Source organism: Musa acuminata, chromosome BXJ3-5 (genome assembly GCF_036884655.1).
Source record: "Musa acuminata AAA Group cultivar baxijiao chromosome BXJ3-5, Cavendish_Baxijiao_AAA, whole genome shotgun sequence".
NCBI lineage: Eukaryota > Viridiplantae > Streptophyta > Magnoliopsida > Zingiberales > Musaceae > Musa > Musa acuminata.
In genome coordinates this window covers 40,053,611-40,076,070 of record NC_088353.1, presented here as the reverse complement: position 1 = coordinate 40,076,070, position 22,460 = coordinate 40,053,611, and the positions used below count along the sequence as shown (strand labels likewise).

General features: G+C 34.0%; 1 protein-coding gene across 1 annotated transcript; it reads right to left on the bottom strand.

The window, feature by feature from the left end:
- Positions 1–402: 402 nt before the first annotated feature.
- Positions 403–21,413, bottom strand: LOC135637737 (conserved oligomeric Golgi complex subunit 3-like). Its single transcript, XM_065150493.1, has 25 exons — positions 21,259–21,413; positions 21,012–21,095; positions 20,653–20,757; positions 18,223–18,267; positions 18,058–18,132; positions 17,863–17,958; positions 17,079–17,156; positions 14,146–14,231; positions 13,996–14,062; positions 13,827–13,889; positions 13,633–13,734; positions 13,292–13,396; positions 13,118–13,210; positions 11,296–11,384; positions 9,181–9,400; positions 7,247–7,330; positions 6,630–6,746; positions 6,472–6,504; positions 4,553–4,639; positions 4,381–4,443; positions 2,627–2,743; positions 1,944–2,036; positions 1,422–1,547; positions 1,249–1,349; positions 403–795 (listed from the first exon to the last, which is right to left on the bottom strand). The coding sequence occupies exons 1-25, from the start codon at positions 21,349–21,351 to the stop codon at positions 666–668; spliced, it is 2,352 nt and encodes a 783-aa protein (XP_065006565.1). The 5' UTR covers positions 21,352–21,413; the 3' UTR covers positions 403–665.
- Between the last annotated feature and the right edge of the window lie 1,047 nt (positions 21,414–22,460).

Genomic DNA, 22,460 nt, shown 5'->3' with positions numbered 1-22,460 from the left:
TAAAATTGATGGTAATCCAAAGTATACAAGTCCTTAATCCAAATTTATTTTAGTCTTTTGAGGAAGATTCAAGCTTGGAAGGGTAATTCACATTCTTTTTTATAGTTCTATTTTTTTTTTAATATGTTATTTTTTGAAAATAAATTAGAGCATTTTAACATGACGAGCCATAATATAAATAAATATGCTAAAAACAAGCATAACAATCTTAAGTAAATTGATGATGATTAACTCATAAGTCTGAGCTGACCCTTAATAAATATTGTGTTGGGTAACAACAACATATTACCAGACTGACCCTTCATAGCTATTTGACATTAGTTACTTCTAATCTTTTCTCCCAAATCTAAAAAATGGTATTATCATAAATTTTAATGCTGCATTAGGTGTTGCTCTAAACAATGGGGTTCTTCAAACATATCCCTCCTTTGATGCTCTTTCAGAAAACTTATATTGAACAATATTAACAAATTATTTTATGTCTACCAAGAATGATGCATGCGTAAGTAGCAGCATCTGCTTTTCTGGGTTAATCAATAGTATCAAACACATTTCATGATGCATTCAATTTCCAGAAGACATGCAACAACAAAAACAAAAAAAAAGGCCCAAAGCAAGTGCTTACATGATCTAAGAAGACATGGGACACCAAAACATTGTTGGGTCTAAATAAGGCCATCGAGTTGAGCTTCCAGATCTTGTATTGTGACCATGCCAATGCTTTCTATTTCTTCAGTGGAATATTCAGATTTTAGCAGTGTCTGCAGCTGTAAGTGGGCTTCAAGTATGTTTGTCCTGCAGAACAGTAGAAAAAAAAAATAAAGTAAGAATTCCAAGTCCACCTGGCCTCTATCAGTATCACGTCACACTTGCACTTTTCCAAATAATAATAACCGAGCTTCTCCATTCAAAGTAGCATTAGCATTCTGAGAATGACAATATCAAAGATTGCAGCCAACAGAACGAAGGAGAAAATAAAAGAACAAGAACTTAGGTTCCACGTAACGTTACATTAATAGACATCCACATACAGCTTACAGAATAAGAATTTATTATATGTTAATAAAAAGTGACCAGCCTAGGCCTAAAACATAAAGAGAAAAAGAAAAAACTTATAGACCAGCAATGTGAAGTTCTACATACCTATATATTTTTATAATATTTCTAACCAATCAAGCAGGTAAAGAATTTAAGATGCATTCTGACCATTTCATTTTTTGCAATCAGTTTAATAGTTAAGCAACTCACTTGATGGGTTTAAACAAAATCATCCTAGTCGACGGGTTTTGCAAATATAGCTTCATTTTCATCATTACTCTGGGCAGGTCTTGCTGGAGAGCTGTTGCTACCTGTTCATATAGGAGCTCACGTTATTAGCACGAAACAAAAACCACAGTTTGGCTTTGCATATTATAGCATACCCTTTGAACTAGTTCAGCCACTTTATCAGGAGCAGCAAATGCTTGGCTCTTAAGGGGTTTTGCTAGAACAGAATCCAACTTCTGCCCTTGATTTCCCGACGATAGTGCAACTTTCACAGCAGTTACCTGGTAAACAAAAGTAACATTATCACAGACCAGTCTTTCTGATTATTAATCTGCTCTATACATCAGTTTCCTGGACACTAGTAAACCCTTGTTTGATGAACAGAAGAAAATGAGAAACCTAAATGAAAGTATAAAAACCAAGGCAAGTAAAACTGCTGTTTTGATGCAAAGCAGAAGCCAGTTAGGAGTCAAGAAACTTTCCATTGAAAAAGAGAACTCTGGAGCCAAGTTTACCCATACTTTATACTGACATTAAGATGCAACAAGAACACATGTATGCATATGTTTGTATGCGGATGCTTGTGCATGTGAGTGAGCAAGAAAATTGTGTAGATATGCAGATCTTTCATTGCATATTTAACTTGTGAACCTGCATAAGGGTTAAGGATCTAAAACCTTTGCAACAAATGAAAGCATAGGATCTACAACCAACTTCGTGGTAGCCATTATAAACTCTTCACAAGTAGTTTTAAGGCTTTTCTCAAGTTCCTGCAATCAAGAGAAAATTCAACCAAATGTGAGTTGCATCAGAAAGCAAACAAAGGCAATGAAAATGCATATTGAGACATTTCACAATCAGAAAGATGAAACAAATAAAAACATGCATCAGAGCACTAATATGTTTAAACCACACAGATTGAATAGGAATCCACTCTGGAGATCATAAAAAATATTATTGCTCTTTTAATCATACCGTCAAAGGTAATTGTCCAATAAACAAAACTATTCCACCTTCAGTTAAGCACCCTGAACGTAGTTAAAATTTACTCTAACATTGTGAATAGGAAATATTTTCCAGGTTCATTTCAGAATTCAACTCATTCCAGTGCTGTAACTCTGTGCATATTGGATAAGATGATTCGGACTGAAAAGTTTAGATGCCTCTGATATAATGTACATATTCTATCATTGTTACATCCATTAGTTGCAACTATAGTAGTACTTTCTTAATCTAAGCAACAAAAATGTTAAAAGATCTGAGACTCAGTTGAAAGTCAATTATGCTTCAGATAAAATAAAACTGAAGTACTAAACTACTCGGCACAGTGAAAATTGAATATGATAAATTAGAGACTTACCTTCTTTGCATCTATTTGACTTTCGAGAACCCGAGGAGATAAAGTTCTGGCTAACGAAGCTGACATTGACCAATCAAATAGTGAGGACTGACCTCTGAGAATCCTCCTGAGATGCTCCTGAAAATTATTAACAGAAAAGGTTGCTTCAAAATGGAAGGTACATCGAAGTTCTTGTTTTACTATAGTACAATCCAAAATCATAAAGCACAATATAAAACAAGCTTAAGAAATGAAACATGGCTACATGCAGATAAACAAAGCATTAGACAAGGCAAAAACATGTTACACCACCTTTATTTCAACTGTATTTTTATCATAAGCTAGCAACTTCACCAAGACCATCCAAGAGGATAATTTACTGTTTTTCCTTTATAATATAGTTTATGTTGTGTTCCAGCAAATACAACCGTTACAACCAAAACCTCTCCTAGTGTCTTCATGAATGATGCTTTCTACAAGGTGCAGCTAGAGTTAACTGCAAGCTACCAATCACTAATTGAGTATTATCTATTTCAACATAGATATTTTCTCTCTAAAATTTCCCCCTTTTCCTGCTGTTCAGTTATACCTCTTTTAGATTTAAACTATCGATGACATCATAATCAATGATCCACTACTAGATAAATTATTCTATCATTGACAAGGTGAACTACCAGATATATGTCCAATTATTTTTTATTTAAATACCTCACTCGTCTTGTTTGTTTGGACTGTGCCTTATCTCCCGACTTCTTCAAGCCATAAAATATCGTTAGCCTTTATCACTACAGAATGGTTCCTCTTTGTAGCAAATGCAGAAATGAGGAACAAAAATGAATTGGCTCTGACCCAAAATTACGATAATAATCCTTCTTACTTTTTCAGTTGTGTACAGCTCTGGCCCAAATTATCATATTAATATATCAATGCAACTAACGTCATCTTCAACTCTTTGAACTTTGTCCCAGTCCAAGGAACATTATATATTCTCTATCTACTTTGCAAACAACTACAAATAGAAACATCAAATGATTACTGCCTTTTCTCACATTTTTTAGCTCAAATAAGTAACCTTATAAACTTTCATTACTGGATTGCCTTCACTAATAGGCACCAATATGATGAATGTTGAAATACTTAAATAATGACACAAATACATAAACCAACATTGGTATCTGTAAGGACCCTTTGGAAACTAGCCCCATCTAGATGCAACAGAGTGATCTCACTGTGCATGTATGGCAGGTGTCCATATCAACATTGAAAAGAAAGTATACCTTACCCAGAAAAAATATACTCTCCCTCTGCATATTATGAGCTTACTTCCATTTGTCATATCTTTTAGAAGTTCAGTGTTGTCAAAAGATGATAACTTATGAATAGTTTATTGTGGAAAACAACGTTGAAATCATTCTACATGGACTAAAATACCCAAGCTTTTGAAAATTGGTTCAATACCAATTTTGATAGCCTTATATGATAATATTTTATACCAATGGTACAACGACTTGCACCACCTAATATCACTTCAAAATTATGAAGAAAAGTTAAATACCAACTGGGACTGACTTATATTGTCCACTAATGTTCCTTGGACCATTAAATACTGGGTACCTGTTTGATTGATATTTAGATCCTTAAAAGTAACAAACAGATCCAGGGTTTGGGCCATTTCTTATGACTAAGTTATCCAAATGGATAGAGTATTCTGGGAACAAATTAGTAATCATAATATGAAACAATCGAAGAGACATAATGTTTCAGCTTATACTAACCAGTAGATGAGAAAAATCCAGCTCCTTGTGAGTTACTGAAAACTCGATATCGAATGGTGCGATCTGAAATTTACAAAACATTTGAGTTGCAATAAGTTTCCTTTTTTGTGTCACCAAAAGCCAATATCAGCTACTTTTTACATGAAGAAAGACAATGCAAAATGTTGCCCACCTGTTCCCTCAATATAAGAAGGTGCTTGACAAGAAAAAGTTGCCCATCCATTGGGGATGATCTCTTTGATATAGATTTGCTCGCATTCTGATACAAATATATCAATAAAGCAGTTAAGAACAGATCACATGATAGCACAAGAATTTAAAATGTCCTCTCACCCCCGCAGATATTCTGCTTCATATACATACGTGAAATGCACATAGGCCACTATGCTGCAGTTAAAAAGCTTCATGCATTGCACTTTTAAGAGGCTTCCTTAATTATGATTACATAGTTGTTTTTTAAGAAAAGAGAAACCTGTCCTAACATAGTTTATTTTGTGCAAGCAACCAAGGCATGCTCCATGGTGCAAACAACAGTGTTCCAGTTCCATTTTAGTAAATTGTTCACAAGCCTATTTTATTTTTCTTTGGGTCTAATCTGCAACATTGCCAAACATTCTCCCCATCAGAGGAAACGAGAATCAAGCTAGGCAAAAGCAAACTCATACTTTCGCCTTAAAGGAATCTCCTATTGAACACAATCTTCTCTCACAAAATTGATGCCGTTAGATATAAAAGCGGTTGACTTGAGGAATGATTATGAGAATGAAAAAGAAGACAAAGGGCTTACACTTTCAGATAACTGGAACCATCAAAAAAAGGAAAGACTCAGCAACCCAATTATCAATTTCTCTATTGCTTCTCTCATAAAATTGATGCTATTAGATATAAAAGCGGTTGACTTGAGGAATGCTTATGAGAATCAAAAAGAAGACAGAAGGGCTTACACTTTCGGATAACTGGATGCATTGAAATACGAAAAACTCAGCAACCCTATTATCGATTCCTCTTTTGTTTTGTTATTTTTCTTTTTTGTTTATTTAGTGAGGATGACTAGATGAAGATTTTCAGAAGAAACCAAAAAGGATTATTGAACAAAACAGTTCATAGAGATAGTCCTATATTGCATGTGAGTTCTACAGATAACTGATAAAGATTATCTTTTGCCGGATGAAAATACGAAGGACCAGATTTCCTGAACCAAGTGGACTAGTAGAATACTAACTACAATCGACTGGTAGTGATCCTTTCACTGTAACATAGTTGGGAAATTTTAGTTATTAGAGCGCTCAAATATACCCTAGACTATCAAGACATTAAAGCCTTCAATGAAGATAAAAGACGAAAACAATTGTATGATAAAAGAAAAACAATGTCATCATCCTACAAGATTATGATTAGTTTATAAATATTGCACACTAGATTACTTATTACAATTAAAGAAAATCGAATATGAGTTTTAAAGTGTTAAATAGATTATTGATTTTGAATGCTAATTCCTTTTCATGGTTCATTTTTTCAGCAGACCCAATTAACAAGATTAGAAACAAAAGAATGTTTGATTCAGAAGGTCACAGGAAAAGTAGAAAGTTACAGTGACACTTGTCACCAGTAAAATAACATAAATCAACCTTTTTTTCAAATACACATAAAAAGAAACATTTTAATTTCTTACCATCAAACTTCGCCCCAAGATAACTTATCTAAAATTCAGAATATATATGCTTGAAAGTAACATCAGCATATTCTGAACTTCGAGAATTCAAGCTTCATAGTGAATGGAATGGAAAACATTACAAAAGATTCGGCATTAATTGCTCACAGAGAATTGGAAATGTGAACTATCAACCATGAAAAGATGAATACTGCAATTTACTTGGTGGTTGTTACCTAATGAATATTTAATCTAGCACATTTAAACTAAATCCAACCTTCTCCAAGTAAATTTTCTTCTCCAAAATTGTATACTTTCCTACAAGAACAACAACACAAATACCAAGAACATGCACGTGTTGTATATTTAGAGCATCACTTTCAGTAAGCTTCATTCAATATATAACTTTCTGACAATTCATTATAAATAACTTGACCAACCTGAATAGATATTGAGCAAAATTCTACAGCTTCCTGAAAAAGATTTTGAAGAGAGAAAATAATATTAAATATGTTACATTGATGTATACATATATGCTGATAGAGTGCTCCATAAATTATATCTAAATAAAAGGTAAAAATGTAAGCAAATCAAATACCTGAGCTAGACCGGTAAAAACGGCAGGTTCCAAGCAATGATATAACTTTGAGATGCATGATACTGTTTTTTCCAGTGGTGGATAGCAAGTTTTAAAAATGTCAGAGGTATCATCAACCTGATATATATAAAAAAGAATATGCCAGAGTCATTAGCAAAACTGTAATAATCCAGATTAAAATAAAAAGGGACATGTCTACTAGTTAATAGTGCAAAGCATCCAACAAAAGATAAAATCAAAATTATTACCAGATATTTTGTGCAGCACACATTTCTTTTCTACTTCATCAGAAGTGACTTTGTGGGTCACCCTTTAATATAAAAAAACTTATGCATGAAGACCATATCCAAATCAAAACTACATGGCATACTGCCTATTAAACATGGTATTATATACTTTGAATCCGAAAATAGCAGCAGCTAATAAGAACAGAGCATTCAATTGACTATTATAAAACTTATGCAATGAAAACTCTATCCAAATAAACGCTGCCAAACAAAGCCTTTTGCAGAAGTTTAAAAATTGAATGTACTAATCAAAGCCAAGCATATCTTTAAGACACTGAGATATAGCTTTTAAATAAAGAGAGAAAAAGACTACTAGGAGAAGTTGCATACACTGGTGCTTGAAGTCATATCAACAGATTTCTCGAGTTTTGCAGGATAATCTAGATCCTCATCAGAAGGACGGTAATTCGCTATCTGCCAAAGGTTAATAACGATTGAAATATCATTAAAATAAAAAAAAAATAAAAATATTAGGGTAATTAGTTGAGCTGTAAAATTTGGGAAAGTAGCAGTACATAAATCTTTATCTATGCACTGCAGCAAGCTTTACTCCAAAATTGGACATGTAATGTGTTCTACAAAAAATATAACTCAAGAACAGTAGCTAGTTGATGTTTGAAAAAGATGACATTTACTAAACAAATTTTTATGGTTACACTTTGTGAGTGAACTCAATAGAACCATTTAAAAAAGAAAAAAGTAAATCATGTCATATAGAAAAAAGAAATAGAAGAAAAAGATAAAGTTATTTACATAAAAGACCTTCAATTTTCACTTTACAACCCAACTCCTCAAGTATTGATATTCACAATTCAACACTAATTGTTTCCCTCTGCTTGAAAAACCAGCAAAATATAAACCAATCCACAGGTAAACTATAACCTGACCTTCAAATGATAAATTCATACCTTGGATAACACCTAGTTGATATCACATTTCTTTCCCTTTCTCATGTCCTCATTGCCAAACTCAAAATAATTAACCTTTTTCTTTTTAGTTGCTCTCTTGAAGTATAGTGAATTAGTCAAGATTGAGTCTAGGTACTTTCAAGAAATGGGATATGATCAATAGAGGTGGGTTGACAACTGCAAGAATTTACAACATAAACAAAAATTTCACTGTATAAATTTAGATCTTAAATAATAAACATTTCTTAATGTTGTTGTATGATCAGTTATACCAAATGCACAATACTTAAAATTATGGTGGCATTATTATGTGCTCAGAAATTAAAATTAAAATCGAATTTAACTGAAATTGAATGGAAATGACCAAATCTTTCATGTTTGATTCATAAATACAAGACAACATTTTCTTGTTAACTTGATTTGTCAAGAAGTAGGAATCAGAATCAAATCTTTTTTATATTATTTTTATTTTTTTTGTTTAATTTATAAGTTATTTTTAATTATTTGATTTTTTAATACATACATAATCTTCTACCTGTGTTATTGTTTTCTATACATACATAATCTTCTACCTGAGTTATATTATACTATTTTATTTCATGTTTTATTTTTTAGTTTCATATATCATTTTATTTATTACTTATATTATATTATGTGTGTTAGATAAATCCTACCTGATTTTATATTATTTGATGTGATATATTGTTTTTTATGTTTTTTATTTATGTTACTTTATGTTTATGCTATTTCTGTTTTCCATCTATTTTATTTTATTTTATTTTATAAAATAAAATAAAATAGAACGTTCGACTTTGTTGTTGTTATTCTTGTAACAATATGTTAAAGAATTATTTTCAATATATCTTATATCACTTCATATTTTAAAATATTATAAATATATTACTATAATATTTCATTATAGTTTATTTAAACTTTTTTTTAATTTTATATTATTTTTCATTTTATATCAATGTAACTTATAATGTTCTATTGTGACATAATATTATTTATATTATTTTGTTTAATTTTATATTGTTTCATTTTACATTTATTTGCTTGTATCATTTCATCATTTTTATTTTTATTTTTAATTTCTGCATGGTATTCATATTATTAGATGTTGATGTTATGAACTTTACCAAGATTGCAAAAAACATTTATGCAGTCATACTAATAAAAAACCCAAATAAATGCATTGTCTCAGTCTTGTGTTCGAAAATTTTTCACCATTCAATTGTTGAAAAGTTTCCCAATGACAGCATGTTAATAGACCAGTAAGCTGAGAATCCAAGCCAAGAAGTTCAGTTTGAGCCAAAATGAACACAGTAGTATGAAAATGAGTTTTGATAAAAATACCTCTTCACGAATATGTGTCCGAGCACAAAACGTCAGTCTCTCATGAATATCTGCTAGAATTCGTTGCAGTGTAGGACGTAATCCAGCAAGTGACTCACCACGTCTACTAAGCTGCTCTCCAAGAACTTCAACTTTCAGGATATCAACAAGTTCACATAGAGAATCAACATTTGCTTCATGTATCAGTTTAGGGCGCAGTGTATCATACAAGTACGTGGACCTGCATATTTAATACCATCACCATGCTCTTACAGCAAAGATACAAAAGTGGAAAGGATCTTAAAAACATGCAAAAGTTGAATAAAAGCATAAGGCATGGACAAAAAAAAAATCAACTACTTCAATTATATAAAATAAGCATTTCTGAACAAAATGGACAACTGAGTATTATACCTAAGATATCAAGAATCACAATTTAAATGAAGTATTACAGAGAGTAGAGACTACCATATATGAGATTATCTTATATCATTATGTAATATGCTCTTCAAAAACTAACCCCAGTGACTCATAAAGTAATCCAAGTTTACATAGATCATAATGTGAAAAGGAAGCAAATATAAAACATCAAGTATAAAGACCAAAACAATTCAAATTGATGATCATCAATGAAAATGGATGAAGACAAAATCTAGAAAAGATTAATAAATACACAAAGGCTAATGTGAAGATAATAGAGTTAAGTTGATTGAATCTTGTTCCAAAAGTTTATCACATTTTCCATACATAGAAGATTATTTGCAACAGAACATAAGAAATATAACATCCAAATGCCTGGTATAGGGCATGCAAATTGAAGAATTCAAGTAGTCATATATAGCATTTAAAGCATAAAACATTGTGCATACAATTTAGAAGTTGTTACCAAGAATGAACTTAATTGCCTCTCTGTAAGGAAAAGAGTGGCACAGACCACAGAACAGGTCTTGATGGTCACTTTATGCAGCCTTACCCCTATAAAACAGTTTCATGACTTAATCTCGTCAACCGAGTTGCAAAAAAAGAGCCTTAATTTGTTGCCCTGAGGGGTGCCCATCCGCCACAATTATCCTAGTCACTATACATTAATTGCTTCAATCCATTATCTTAGTCATTGCCTAACAAGCCAAGCATTTCGAAGATAAATTTGTAAGAATACATTGGCCAGTAAAAGGTGTAATGGATGCTGGAATTCTCTTTTCATTGAAGAAATGTTCTTTTAGCTTTGCTTGTTTGCTGAGTGGGGAGGCAATTTGCTTGGCTCCAGTTTAGCAGGATAAAGCGTGCCTTTTAAAAAATCAGGGACTATTCAGGGGCATAATGAAACAATGAATTTTAGGAGCGCAATCATCCCTCATCCTTGGTAGCATTCTATATAAGGCATGTCTCAAAGGAGCTTAAAAGGTGCATATATAAGGCATGTCTCAATGAAGCCTATAAATCTGAAGGGAGGGAACAAAATTTAAGACACATGCACCTTGTGCCCAGGCATGCTGTTGATCAAAACTCCCCTGAATAGAACAATGTTAGCATCAAAGCATTCTTGTAACATTTCTTCATATTTTAATTATCCAAGCTCCCATATCAATAAGTTGCATAATACCAACCTCGACCCCAGAATGCCTAAGAAAAGATTTATAGATTAAATTACATGAGCTGATAGGATGCAGATCAGCAATTAAGATATAATGATCAATTACCAACATACATCCCTGATAACAATGACCTTAAGAAATTACCAGCTTTACAAGTTAGTTAAGAACTTAAGATCATAAATCATGATGCTGATTCCATGTAACAACCATCACAAACATTTGTCCTCTGCTTCAAGATCATAAAGTTAATTGCATGTAACAAGCATCACACAGATTTGTCCCAATGTATAAACTACTGTCAAACTGCATTCATACTTTCATAGAGCATTTAATCTTGTGCAGATCCTGGAAACTACTAAGAGTAAGTTTACTGTATCATTGCTGGCCAAAAGAATGATATTCATGTCCAATTGCACCTAATCCTCAAAATTATAGTTTCACAAATACCTAAAGCCTTGAACTCCTACCTACTCCATAATCAGATGTAGCAAAACATCAGCTGCAGATGATGCAAAGGAAGAAGGCAAAGAAAAACACTTACAAAGGATTTATTAAAGGAGACAAACTTGAGACATCAGCTGAAGATGATGCAAAGAAGTGTTCAAAAAGTTGGTGCTCAAACTGACAAACCTGGAAATTTGCAAATAATACCATCCCATGTCAGAATATGTCAATTTTTGTGGAACCAAAACAAAAATACTAAAACACTCACAGTACTATCTCTGGAAAAAAGGAAGTAATTTGACAACACAACTGTTTAAAGAAAGAACAAATTCGAAGAAGAATCTCATGAACAATGAAAAATCAGAGCACAAGTCAAACTCATAAATTTTTATAGGCATAATCATGTGAAAATCAGTCATATATCATGACTGGAATGACCCATATTTTATGACAAAATTACATAGGCAAAATCACACAAGCAGCACCTGCAACATATGTGTGGTATGCAAAAAAAATGCATAAAAACTCTATAGACGCAGACAAAAGATTTCACGTTATGTATATGTAATCAATAAATCTCTGATGTTTTGCAGATAGGAACCATGCGGAGGGATGTGCTTCATTGGCTCATTGTTTCGTACCTTTGAAAGGAACATGTCTCCTTTAAATCTCATTCTTTCCAGCCTTCTAGATGATCTATATGAAACTTGGAGGATTCAACCTGGTTGAATCAACCTAAACTGCAACCATTAGATAGAACCTATCCACTAGTTAGTCATTTAGGTCTCTTGTTCATCCTTTTTGCCTACAGTTGCATTCAGAGCCTGATACCAGATTCAGAAGGTTGACATTTGTTCAAGTCTTCTATGGAACATTCTTCAGAGTTCTCCCTCTAGTCCACATTGTCACAAAACCCACTTCCAAGACAGGACACGTGCATGGATTTTAACTTTGTAGAAACCAATGAATTTCATACTTTTCAATGTTCTTGACGTTTAATGATCAACATATAGCAAGATCACATAAACCTGCCATATGCTTCATCAGCATCTCTTCCGAATGACACTTTCTTGTGTAAAAAATTACAGAAGACTCAGTATTTCCATGATCATATAGACAACAATATCCACAACAACAATTAGGATAGATCCATGCTCATATATTGGAGTACTAGTTGTCATTTGCTCAATGCATCCCTCATTTTTCATATCTAGGATTGGCAGTGTAGATGATTCAATGAAAGGAATGCACAGGCACAGTTATAAACAGGCATACAACCATGCAGTGTATGTTTCACAAGCCATAAGATCCCGACTATCAGGAATTAAATGGATCTTTTCCCACTACCAAGTGATATGTATGTAGGGCAATTTTGTTAGATAAGGAACTGAATCTCTCAGGTGCTAACCTAATGTGGTCCTCTCTCAGAGTAATATGGCCATTGCTACAGTATGATATACTGTTGTATGTTACTGGAGAAATACAAAAAAAAGTAAAATTTAGTGTATTTAGCTTAAGTTTGTGTGTTTTCTGTTCTTTTTTTTTTTGAAACAGTTGCTTTGCTTTGCTTGGCCCAGAAAGTGATTTTTAAAAAAAGTTTGTGTATATTATTAAATGGCAGTAAAGTAGTTAGATTGATGCAGTGTGGTCCACATATCCATGATTCCTTTAATCCATGATTCACTAGGATCTTTTATGCTACTATCAAATGAAGATAAATTCTCATAAGAACTGTTTTCACGTAATGTACAAAATTTCAGAATATTGGTAAGTCTATCATGTAAGACTATAAGGAGGCAGAGATGACCTGGCATTTATATGAAAACAACAAACTTCAGTTTCAATGTATTATAATATACTAATTAAAACACATATTAGATGAATTATTTTATGAAAAAAGAAGAATATATATCTATCACCTGCATTAGGTATGCACATCCAGACCTAGTCAATGATGGCAAGGGCTCTTTCTTTGAGAACTCTGAGATTCTCTGTTGCACGATACCTTTCACCTAAATGGCATGCATGCAACATCTGAGCATACTTATGACTAATTTGAAACTTAGCACATAATGCCAGCATCATGAAATTACCAAGGACAGCCTCTGCTCACAGTACAGTTTGTGGCATTCTTTAAGAATCTGAGCATACTCTTTCCTAGAAGTTCTGCTCTCAATTTCTGCCAGTACTGGCTTCAGCTGTAAACATTAAATATTTATTAATTTTTGTCTTCACAACAAATAGCAATATATCTGACAAAAAGTTTCAATGACCCGATCATTATATGAACAGGGAACCCCATAGTTGGAACTTGGAATTTGGTTATTTCAACAAATATAAATTCCTTATCACGGCTCTGTTTGATTTCTTCCATCGATCTTTGCAGTCTAACAACCTAAACCACCATTAAAGCTGAAAAATAGGTTACATATACCTCACTTGCTGCTGCTTTGAAGCGAACATAAATAATTGATGCCTCCACACCCTCTGAAACAGTTGCTTTGCTTGAACTACTCCCTCGAATAGCAGTTTGAACCTAGAGCAGTGAAATTAAATTGCAGTTGATAAGGTACAGATTGTATCAATTTACCTCAGCAAGCAGCGAGGAACACCTAGAAAATATTTTACCTGGGAAGAAGCACTTTTAAGAACAGAAAGCACATGAGAGCGGATCATACCTAACGCTCGAGACTGTAGAAAGAACAACATAATAGCTAGTAAGTTTCATCCTTTACAGTGAATTGAAGGACATGCAAAAATTTATGAAAGAAGTTAAAAACATAAAATAATCATGCACCTGAAGCTGTCTAAACTTCACCAAGTAGACACCGGATTCTGCATACTGTGGATTACTCTCAACATACCTAGTTTGAAGAATGTTAACATAAGACCAAAATTTGCAGATTTTTCAAACATCAGAAAAACTAGAGTGATTTTATTCACTTACGAGATGCAGTCATCAAGACGCTTCAATAAAGGAAGAAACTCCACACTGCTGATACTCATGTTTGAAGAATAGAAATTGGTAGAAACCTATAAAAAGCAGAGGCTACACACTTTAATAAAAGATTATCCATGTGGACTTCAGCATAGAAAGCCAACATGTGGAATTCATGATCCATGGTGCATAGAATAAAAATGATCACTTCCAAGAAAGATGTGAAAAGGCATATTAAGATGAGCTAATAAAACTCATTGTTTATCAAACGTTTCTCATGTACATAGAATCATTCAAAATATTAGATCAGAGACAGACTAAATTAAATGGATCTATTTAAATGCCACTGCTGGCATAAAGGTCAGTCTGTATGATCATCAGAGACGGCAAAAGACCAACAAAAAACTCTGCAAGTATATCACAAGTAGTGTAAATTTTAAATGTTAACTATACAAACAATTCAGAAAAGTGGTGGGTCATCAATGCCTTTATTTTAATGGGATCAGTGATATGAATGATGTCAAGGTTGGACACATGCATTCAGAAGTACCAGTAATTTGTCCCTAAACCTAAAAGATGTGCATCTAAATTAGGTCTGGTCAGATTGCATCAGCACAAGCTGATAATGAATTTACTCATTTGATTCAAAAATGTTCCAATCATCTGACAAAGAAATAAAAAATAAGTTGTTTAATCTAGATCATTTTGATATGCACCTTCTTGTCCTCCTCCTACCCTTCTTCTTCTTTCTTTATTTGCTTGCTTCTTCTTCCTCCTCCTCCTCCCTTCTTCCACTTCCTTCTTCTTCCCCCACCCCCACCACCCCCCCAAAAAGAAACAAATTCCTCCCAGCATACCATGTGTTAGTATGCCAGAATAGACTGGACCCTTACCTATCCGCCAAACATGGACCAGCATGGATCCAGTACTCGAAATTGGATTCCTTGGGATACCTAAGAGTTTTTAACCAACCTACAATACGTTGAGACTTCATTAGAAGTAAAAGTTTTTTGGGGAGGCGTATTGATGTACTATATGTTGATACAAGAATAGTAACACATCTTTTTCAAGCTTCGAGAAATAGCTTTGTAGTACGTTCCAGACCGTCCTTCTGTTAATATTGAATTATCTACAAAGAAATTATTTAAATTGTTAGATTATTTTTTAAACAACTTAAACTTTAATATTGAAATGAATTAAATAATCAATATATGGATATACTTGGTTCCACCACCAAAAAGAACAACTCCATGGGTGGTGGATCAAGGTCCTTGATAGTCAATCCTATGTATTTGTATATCAATTTAATATATTTATCGAACCCAATTCTAAAATTGATCAAACGACATAGTATACTGATAGTCTGATACAACGTATGTCATTGGTGCATTAATCTAGTGATGATCATAGTTTGATCGTCTTGAACCATATGTGTCCGAAGTGGCTCCTAAGGCAAGGACGATTGTGGTATGTATTTGTGCGAAGTATAGATAATATCAGAACTTCTACTTTCATCACTAATCAGTCGCTTCATATCATAAGATCGATCACTATACTGCTACTTGGAGAAGAATGACCAACTATTATCGTACTGTTGTTAACCATAAAATTCTCCATAATACAACGACTGTGAATACGATGAGCTTCACTCTGTGTCTATACCGTGAAGGCTCTAACTCATCTGCTCAAAATCATCCACTGACTTCTCTTTCCCCTTCCCCTTCCGTGTATAAACTTGATCAGTACCTCGTTGAGCTCCATGATTTGAATCTTGGGTGGCATGTTTAAAATACTACTCGATCCATGCACCACCCTCAAATTGTGTAAACGAGACCATCGACTCCTCGGCGTCACCACCATCATCGATCGAGGTACTGTTGTCCACATCGCTACCATGTCTCTGGATTGAGTAGGTTGTTGAATGCGATTAAGAAGGTATCTCGTAGCTCAACTCGATTCTTTCCAATAGTGTTGATGCTACTGCCTTCCCCTTTTCCTTTTGCCTTTGCACACTGGCAAACGACTGTGACGGTTGGGCGTCTCTAGTTCCTATTAAAGTGTTCTTCTTCTTAATTTTCCTAAATTAGCTTTCCAAATTTAATCAAATCCACAAATCGCAGCCTTGTTAAGTTTAAGAGAGTGAAAATATGAGAATGAGAGAGAGATAAGTGAGAAAGAGTTTGAGAGAGTTTAAGAGTTTAAAAGAGTGAAATGAGTTTAAAGAAGAGGGAAGACAAGGTTTAGAAACTATTTGACCATTTGAAACAAGACAATCTCAGCCCTTTATCGGTAATAATCGAAATATAATTGTTACTAACTAGTACAAGCAAGTAACAGTCGGATTTCGACCGTTACCGACTAGAATAGACCCCATATCGCCCGATATAAGGTCATGTTATGTGTACCGCCCAATATAGGACAGTCCATGTATCGGTCCCTTGTCGGACTAGTACATTCCACCCGTACCAAGTGGTACATCTCGATATGACGAACCCTGGTTTTTAGTATCCTAAACAACATTGACAAGCATCAAGAAGAGTGCAATAATGCACAGTATATTCCCGAACAATTCTAACCAATTCCAGCCAGCAGGGTACATATAGATTCGGCAATCTAGTACTTATTCTATACATGCTACTTACGAATTAGCCTCTCATATACTAGGCCTACAGCCTTATACATTATAGTCTAAGCTGGGTTAACAAGTGCAAAGAAACTGATACATGAATCCCACAAAAGGTCGGCTTGGTTTGGACCAAAAAGAAAAGGAGAAGCACATAACAAAGAGAGCGAGAGAGAGAGAGAGAGAGAATCATGCTTATTTAAATTATGTTGCTAAAATGGGTACAATACAGGCAGAAAGTTTAAAAAATATACCAAGGAAAAAAATATAATGATCACAAACAACAAATAATATAAAGAACATAGATATCAAACCTTACATTCTCCAGTTCATCAAAGTAGTTGAGCTTACTGCGGAGCGCATCTGCAAACTCAATCAATCTTTGTTTTTCTATCAACTATAGTATCATAAGAAATAAGAAAAAGCTTGTTAGAATGCATTGGCTGATTTCAGTAATCACTGTCAATTTGCAACACTAAAACCTAGCATTACTGGTCATCAGACAGCATACAAGCATACAACTCACGCAGGAGAACGAAATTGAAAATACATTGGCCAACAACCATGTTAATCAATTAATTTGTGGGAGTGCTTCAACAACAAGTATAATGCCAACAATGGAGCAACCTTACTGGTGTACCAAAGATTACCATTTAAAGTAGCAGAACATCAAATTCATTATAAATCATAGCTTACCTTTTGACATTTAACAGCATTTTAGCATGAAACCAACATCTCTAGGCATGTTTTTTAATTTCACAGCATGCCACCATGTTTGACATGTGCTGGCATAACACTCTAACCTTACTTGGTGTGTCATAGTTTGCCCTTTCAAGTAGCAGAATATCAAATTCGATATGAATCATAGCTTACATTTTGATGGGATGACTCTACACTAACCATGTACAAAAGTTTTGACATGAAGCATGTCAACATCCCATCAAAGTTTGGCACTGTTTTGGCAACTTTGAGATGTGATAATTTGACTATAATCTAGGAAAGCACAGTCTCATTGCAAGAAAAATGTATAATCTTAAAACAAATAGTTATCAGATATTAATTGTGAGCCACAGGCAATCGGAACAATAGGTTGGAGCACATACTAATCGATCACATGCATCGTGCAAAGTTTTTGTCTTTGTGGCAACAGTCTGGTGCAGTGACTGAAGTTCATTGAATAAATTGAGGGTCTCATCCACCTGATAAGGCAGGTCAACCAGTCATGATACTTAGAAATTCCTGTCAATATATGCAGAACAGAGAGTGTATACACACCAAATGATCTAGAATAAACTTACCTGCTGAAGAATTTCATCACATATCTGAACACGTTCCACCAATGTATTCACATATAGACGATATTTTTCTTCTGTCTGTTACACAATTAAAGCATAAGTAATTTCATTGAAGCGCATGGAACTATCTAATTTTGGCTAACTGCAAAGCAACTGGTTTGTACCAACCTCAGACTTCATAGCCGATTCAAGATCTGAAAACCATTTGTAGAACTATAAAAAAAATATATAGATTTAAGTAATGAACAAATCCTCTCAAGGATAAAACAATGAACAGTGAATTGATACAGAAAATGGAAAAAAAAAAGCAACGAGCACCCTCTCACTTGTATTATATGTCAATAGTCCATTATTGAAACTGTGGAAGGAAATGTGTGTATCTCAATCCACAACATTTCATTTTGCATAGAAATAGAAACAGTTTTTCTGAATGCACAGAAATAGAAGAAAAAACAGTTTTTCTCAACCCACTCCTAATATAACTCCCAATATCAGTTTGATAAGGTTAAAGCATGAGCCAAATAGAGATTTGACTCAAGAAACAAATTATCACATACTAATTAGCAACATCGTCTAGTACATTGATGCACTTGAAAGATTAGATCAACAAGTAATCAACAAGAAATTACTAACTTTAATTCTCGAGTAGTTCTTGAACAAGTTTGTATGATGTTTTGAATCAAGGAATATTAGGTTCATAAGATGGTGTTTGTCGTTATAACTAGTGTTGAGCAACTTGCCTCTACATAGCCAACACATGTAAGTATGGTGCTTCTTGGGCTAGCTCAATATCAGAGATCAACTTTGAACTATGTTTTATATGAATTAGCCCTTGACAAGAACGTTAAGCCTTTAAGTAAAGAATGACATGGCCTTGATTTGTCCCACAATAAAAGTGGATGCAGAGTTGTGTTGGTATATATGATTTGATGGGATTATCACTAGTATTTTAGTTTTGAGCAATTTTTCCTTGTAATTTATAACCCATTAAATCAAAGTTACTATGATAGTAGGTTGATATGGTCAAGATGTGAGAGTAAGATGAAGAGTTCAGGAAAGTAAAAGGATCATACTCGAAAATCATGAAACCTCCTCCATCATTAAGAAAGCCAGAAAATCATATTCACTTGTAGAACAAAGCTTGAACCTAAGTTAACATCAATCAGACAAGGATGTATCTACTCTTCAAATTGGAAAAATGAGAAGATTTGAACTGATTGCCTATCATTGACTACTGTTTTGGGTGACAAGAATGAAAAGCAGACCAATTTCTTATTCAAATAAAAAAATATATCCATTGTTTCTGCAACCATTCAAGAACATGAACAAGAATTGTTGACGTAGTATGAAAATTTTACACCTCTAAAGAGGTTATCAAAGATAACTCTGTCAGATAAGTTACAGCAGTAATTATCCTTAATTCTATCGAACTGATTGAAGCACTAATTGAACATAAGTAGTGGATCACCTAGTTGAGATTATAACCCACTATTTTATTTTCCCATAGAAAGCATCCTCTTCCCGGATGAGATCTGGTGAGGGTTCAATTGGTCAAATTGTATAGCTAGGCAACTGCCCGCCTCCCCCTGAGGGGGACTACAGGGAGTACCAGAATGGGCATTATGGCAAAGAACAAGAAGAACAAAAAGAAGGAATTTGTCTTAGCGAGGGAAATCCCCAAATCATGTCTGGGGGAGAAAACATCTGTCTGCTAGTGAAGCCTCATTCTGAACCTCTCCCTATCCTGTGCAGCTCTTCAATTTCGGCTTTTGACTTTCAAAGTCTAGTAGTTCCAATACAGCACAAGGATTTACCACAGCCATTATGGATTTCAATTAACATGCTATTGGCTGCCAACAAAGAGCTGAGAGATTGCCTAGTACAACTGGTGGTGGACTCTATAAAGGTGCTCCATGACAGGATGCTGGCTCCAGAGGCTCCATCTCTGTTGGGTGATGCAGGAAGGCCTGCTGCTGAGCAGGTATCCCAGTGCAAGAATATATAAGAAGACTTGAGGTCCGAAGCGGCCAATCTTACTGAAAAACACTCTTTTTTTTTCAAGAAAAAGTCCCTCTTTCTAAATGTCTTTCATTTTTTCAATGGTTGGCATGAATTAGTTGAGAACATCCAAAAAGGAACAAATTGAGAAGCAACATCACATCATAGTTGGGTGGAGTCAACAAAGTACAGATTGTCCATGAATGCTTCAAGTTTTCATATAATTACAGGTCACTACAAAATAGCATTGTTTGTGATCTACAAGAAAGTAATGGCATATTCATTGGAGATGGAAAGGGTATATATTGTATAATAAATTTGATTCTACCTAAAGCAAACAGGAGAACAGCTCTAGTGCAGATTGTCAAGTTATTTCTCGAAATCAATAAGATGCGCTAGAAGAAATAAAAAGACAGCTCTTACTAAGAGGCTACCCTAGCAAAGGAGTCAGAATAATGCATTGGACTTCCTGTTTAATGGGTTAGAATGTTTCAACTTGTTGAATTTACAAATCTTTAATGTTCTTGCACAAAAAGAATATCATATAGGATTTTACGTTCAAATCTTTCTGATTAACATCGCAGTCAAGAGTAAAGAAACCTGGTGAGTGTTGACCAAAACAGCATCTATAGCTCCTGAATCCTCCAAAGTAGAATCTTGGGGCGAAGCTGATGCGCCACTACCACCCGGAATCTGCTCCTGAGACTGCAACAAATCCAATTGGGATCATAAGGAAAACAAATGATATTATTCAGGGCAAGAACACTCACTTGCCAGAGATGAAACAGAAAGATGAACAGAAAATCCGAACCCAAAGAGGCTAAAATGTCGTTCAGATTTCATAATCGAATCCACGTACCAAAAAATCAGAGAGACTCAGATATATCCACCTAAAGAGTACGCAATAAGATCTAGAGAGCTAGAAAAGAAAATCGACATAGCTTCTCGCGAACACTCACCAGATGAGGAGGGAAGGGTCTCTCTGCGACAGCATTGGAAAGCGCCAAGATCGCGGCCTTCTGCTGCTCCGTGAGGGGCGCATTCTGCGGGTAAGGATGCAAAGACAAGGAACAGCGGATTTAGTACTCCTACCGGACTAGATCTGATGCCAAACTCGCAGATCCACTCCAAGATATCGGACATATGGATCGATGGGGGTCAGGAGTTGCGAGGGGTGGCGAAATCAAGAATTGGAGATCGGGTTACCTGCTCCCAAGAGGAAGCGAAGTTGTAGCCCTTGGAGACGGCTCCGGATTTGGGGAGAGGATTGGTGGTCGCCGTCGTCGTAGTCGCCGCCATGGGAGCTCCCGAGACGAAGCCGAGAACCTTTAGCTACATAACGGAGACGAACGGATCCGAACCGCTTGCATTTCGGATCCTTTCACAGCGTATCGGATCTCGATCCGAACTACAGAAAAAATCAATGGTTGTTATTGCGATGTCGGGCAGTCTGATCCGTTCAACGGTGTCACTCGTTTCGCAATGCTTTTGAGAGAGAGAGAGAGAGAGAGAGAGAGATATATATATATATATATATATATATATATATATATATATATATTAATGTCAATCCCAAACTCAAAATAAATATATATATATATATATATTAAATCTTAAGAATATAGATCTTTACCAATTTCAATATATAACTAAGTCTTCATCCGAAAATGACATGAGATATTTTCACCGTCTAAATATCCTAAATTGTAAACATAGACTAGAAGTTGGTTCATTATCTCATTATTTTAGATCAATGGGAGTAAAAAAATCAGTTCAATAACAATGGATTATATGAGTAACTTAAAATATAAAAATACTTTCAAGAAATCAAATTAGAATTGATACACTATCATTAGAAGAAGAATAAATATTATTTTTTTAAGAGACTAAATGAATAGAGAAAAATCTAAAAAGATTAATAGTACTAGATTTAAAATTTGATATACTAAAAATGTTAAACATAGAAATAACATAGAAATTATTATTAATAAGGATCTTAAGAGTAATATTATAGATGTAAAAAGATATAGAGATAAAATTTTAATTTTAATTTTTTTAAAATAAAATGTTCTGAATTAGTGCTTATACTCCAAAAGTCAAATTGGATGATGAAACCAAAAGAGAATTTAGGAAAGCATAGATGATATCATTCGAACAATGCCTATAATCAAAAAATTTATAATTAAAAGAGATTTGAATGATCATATAGGAAAAACATATAATTAATATAAACATGTGCATAAGAGCTTTGGTGGTAGAGAGAAAAAGGAAGATATTAATATAATTTTAGATTTTATAACTTTATATGATCATATAATTATAAATACTCACTTAAAAAAAAGATATGAGCATTTAATTACTTATAAGAGTTGGTGACGATACAATGAAATTCAAAAAATATTTTTTAT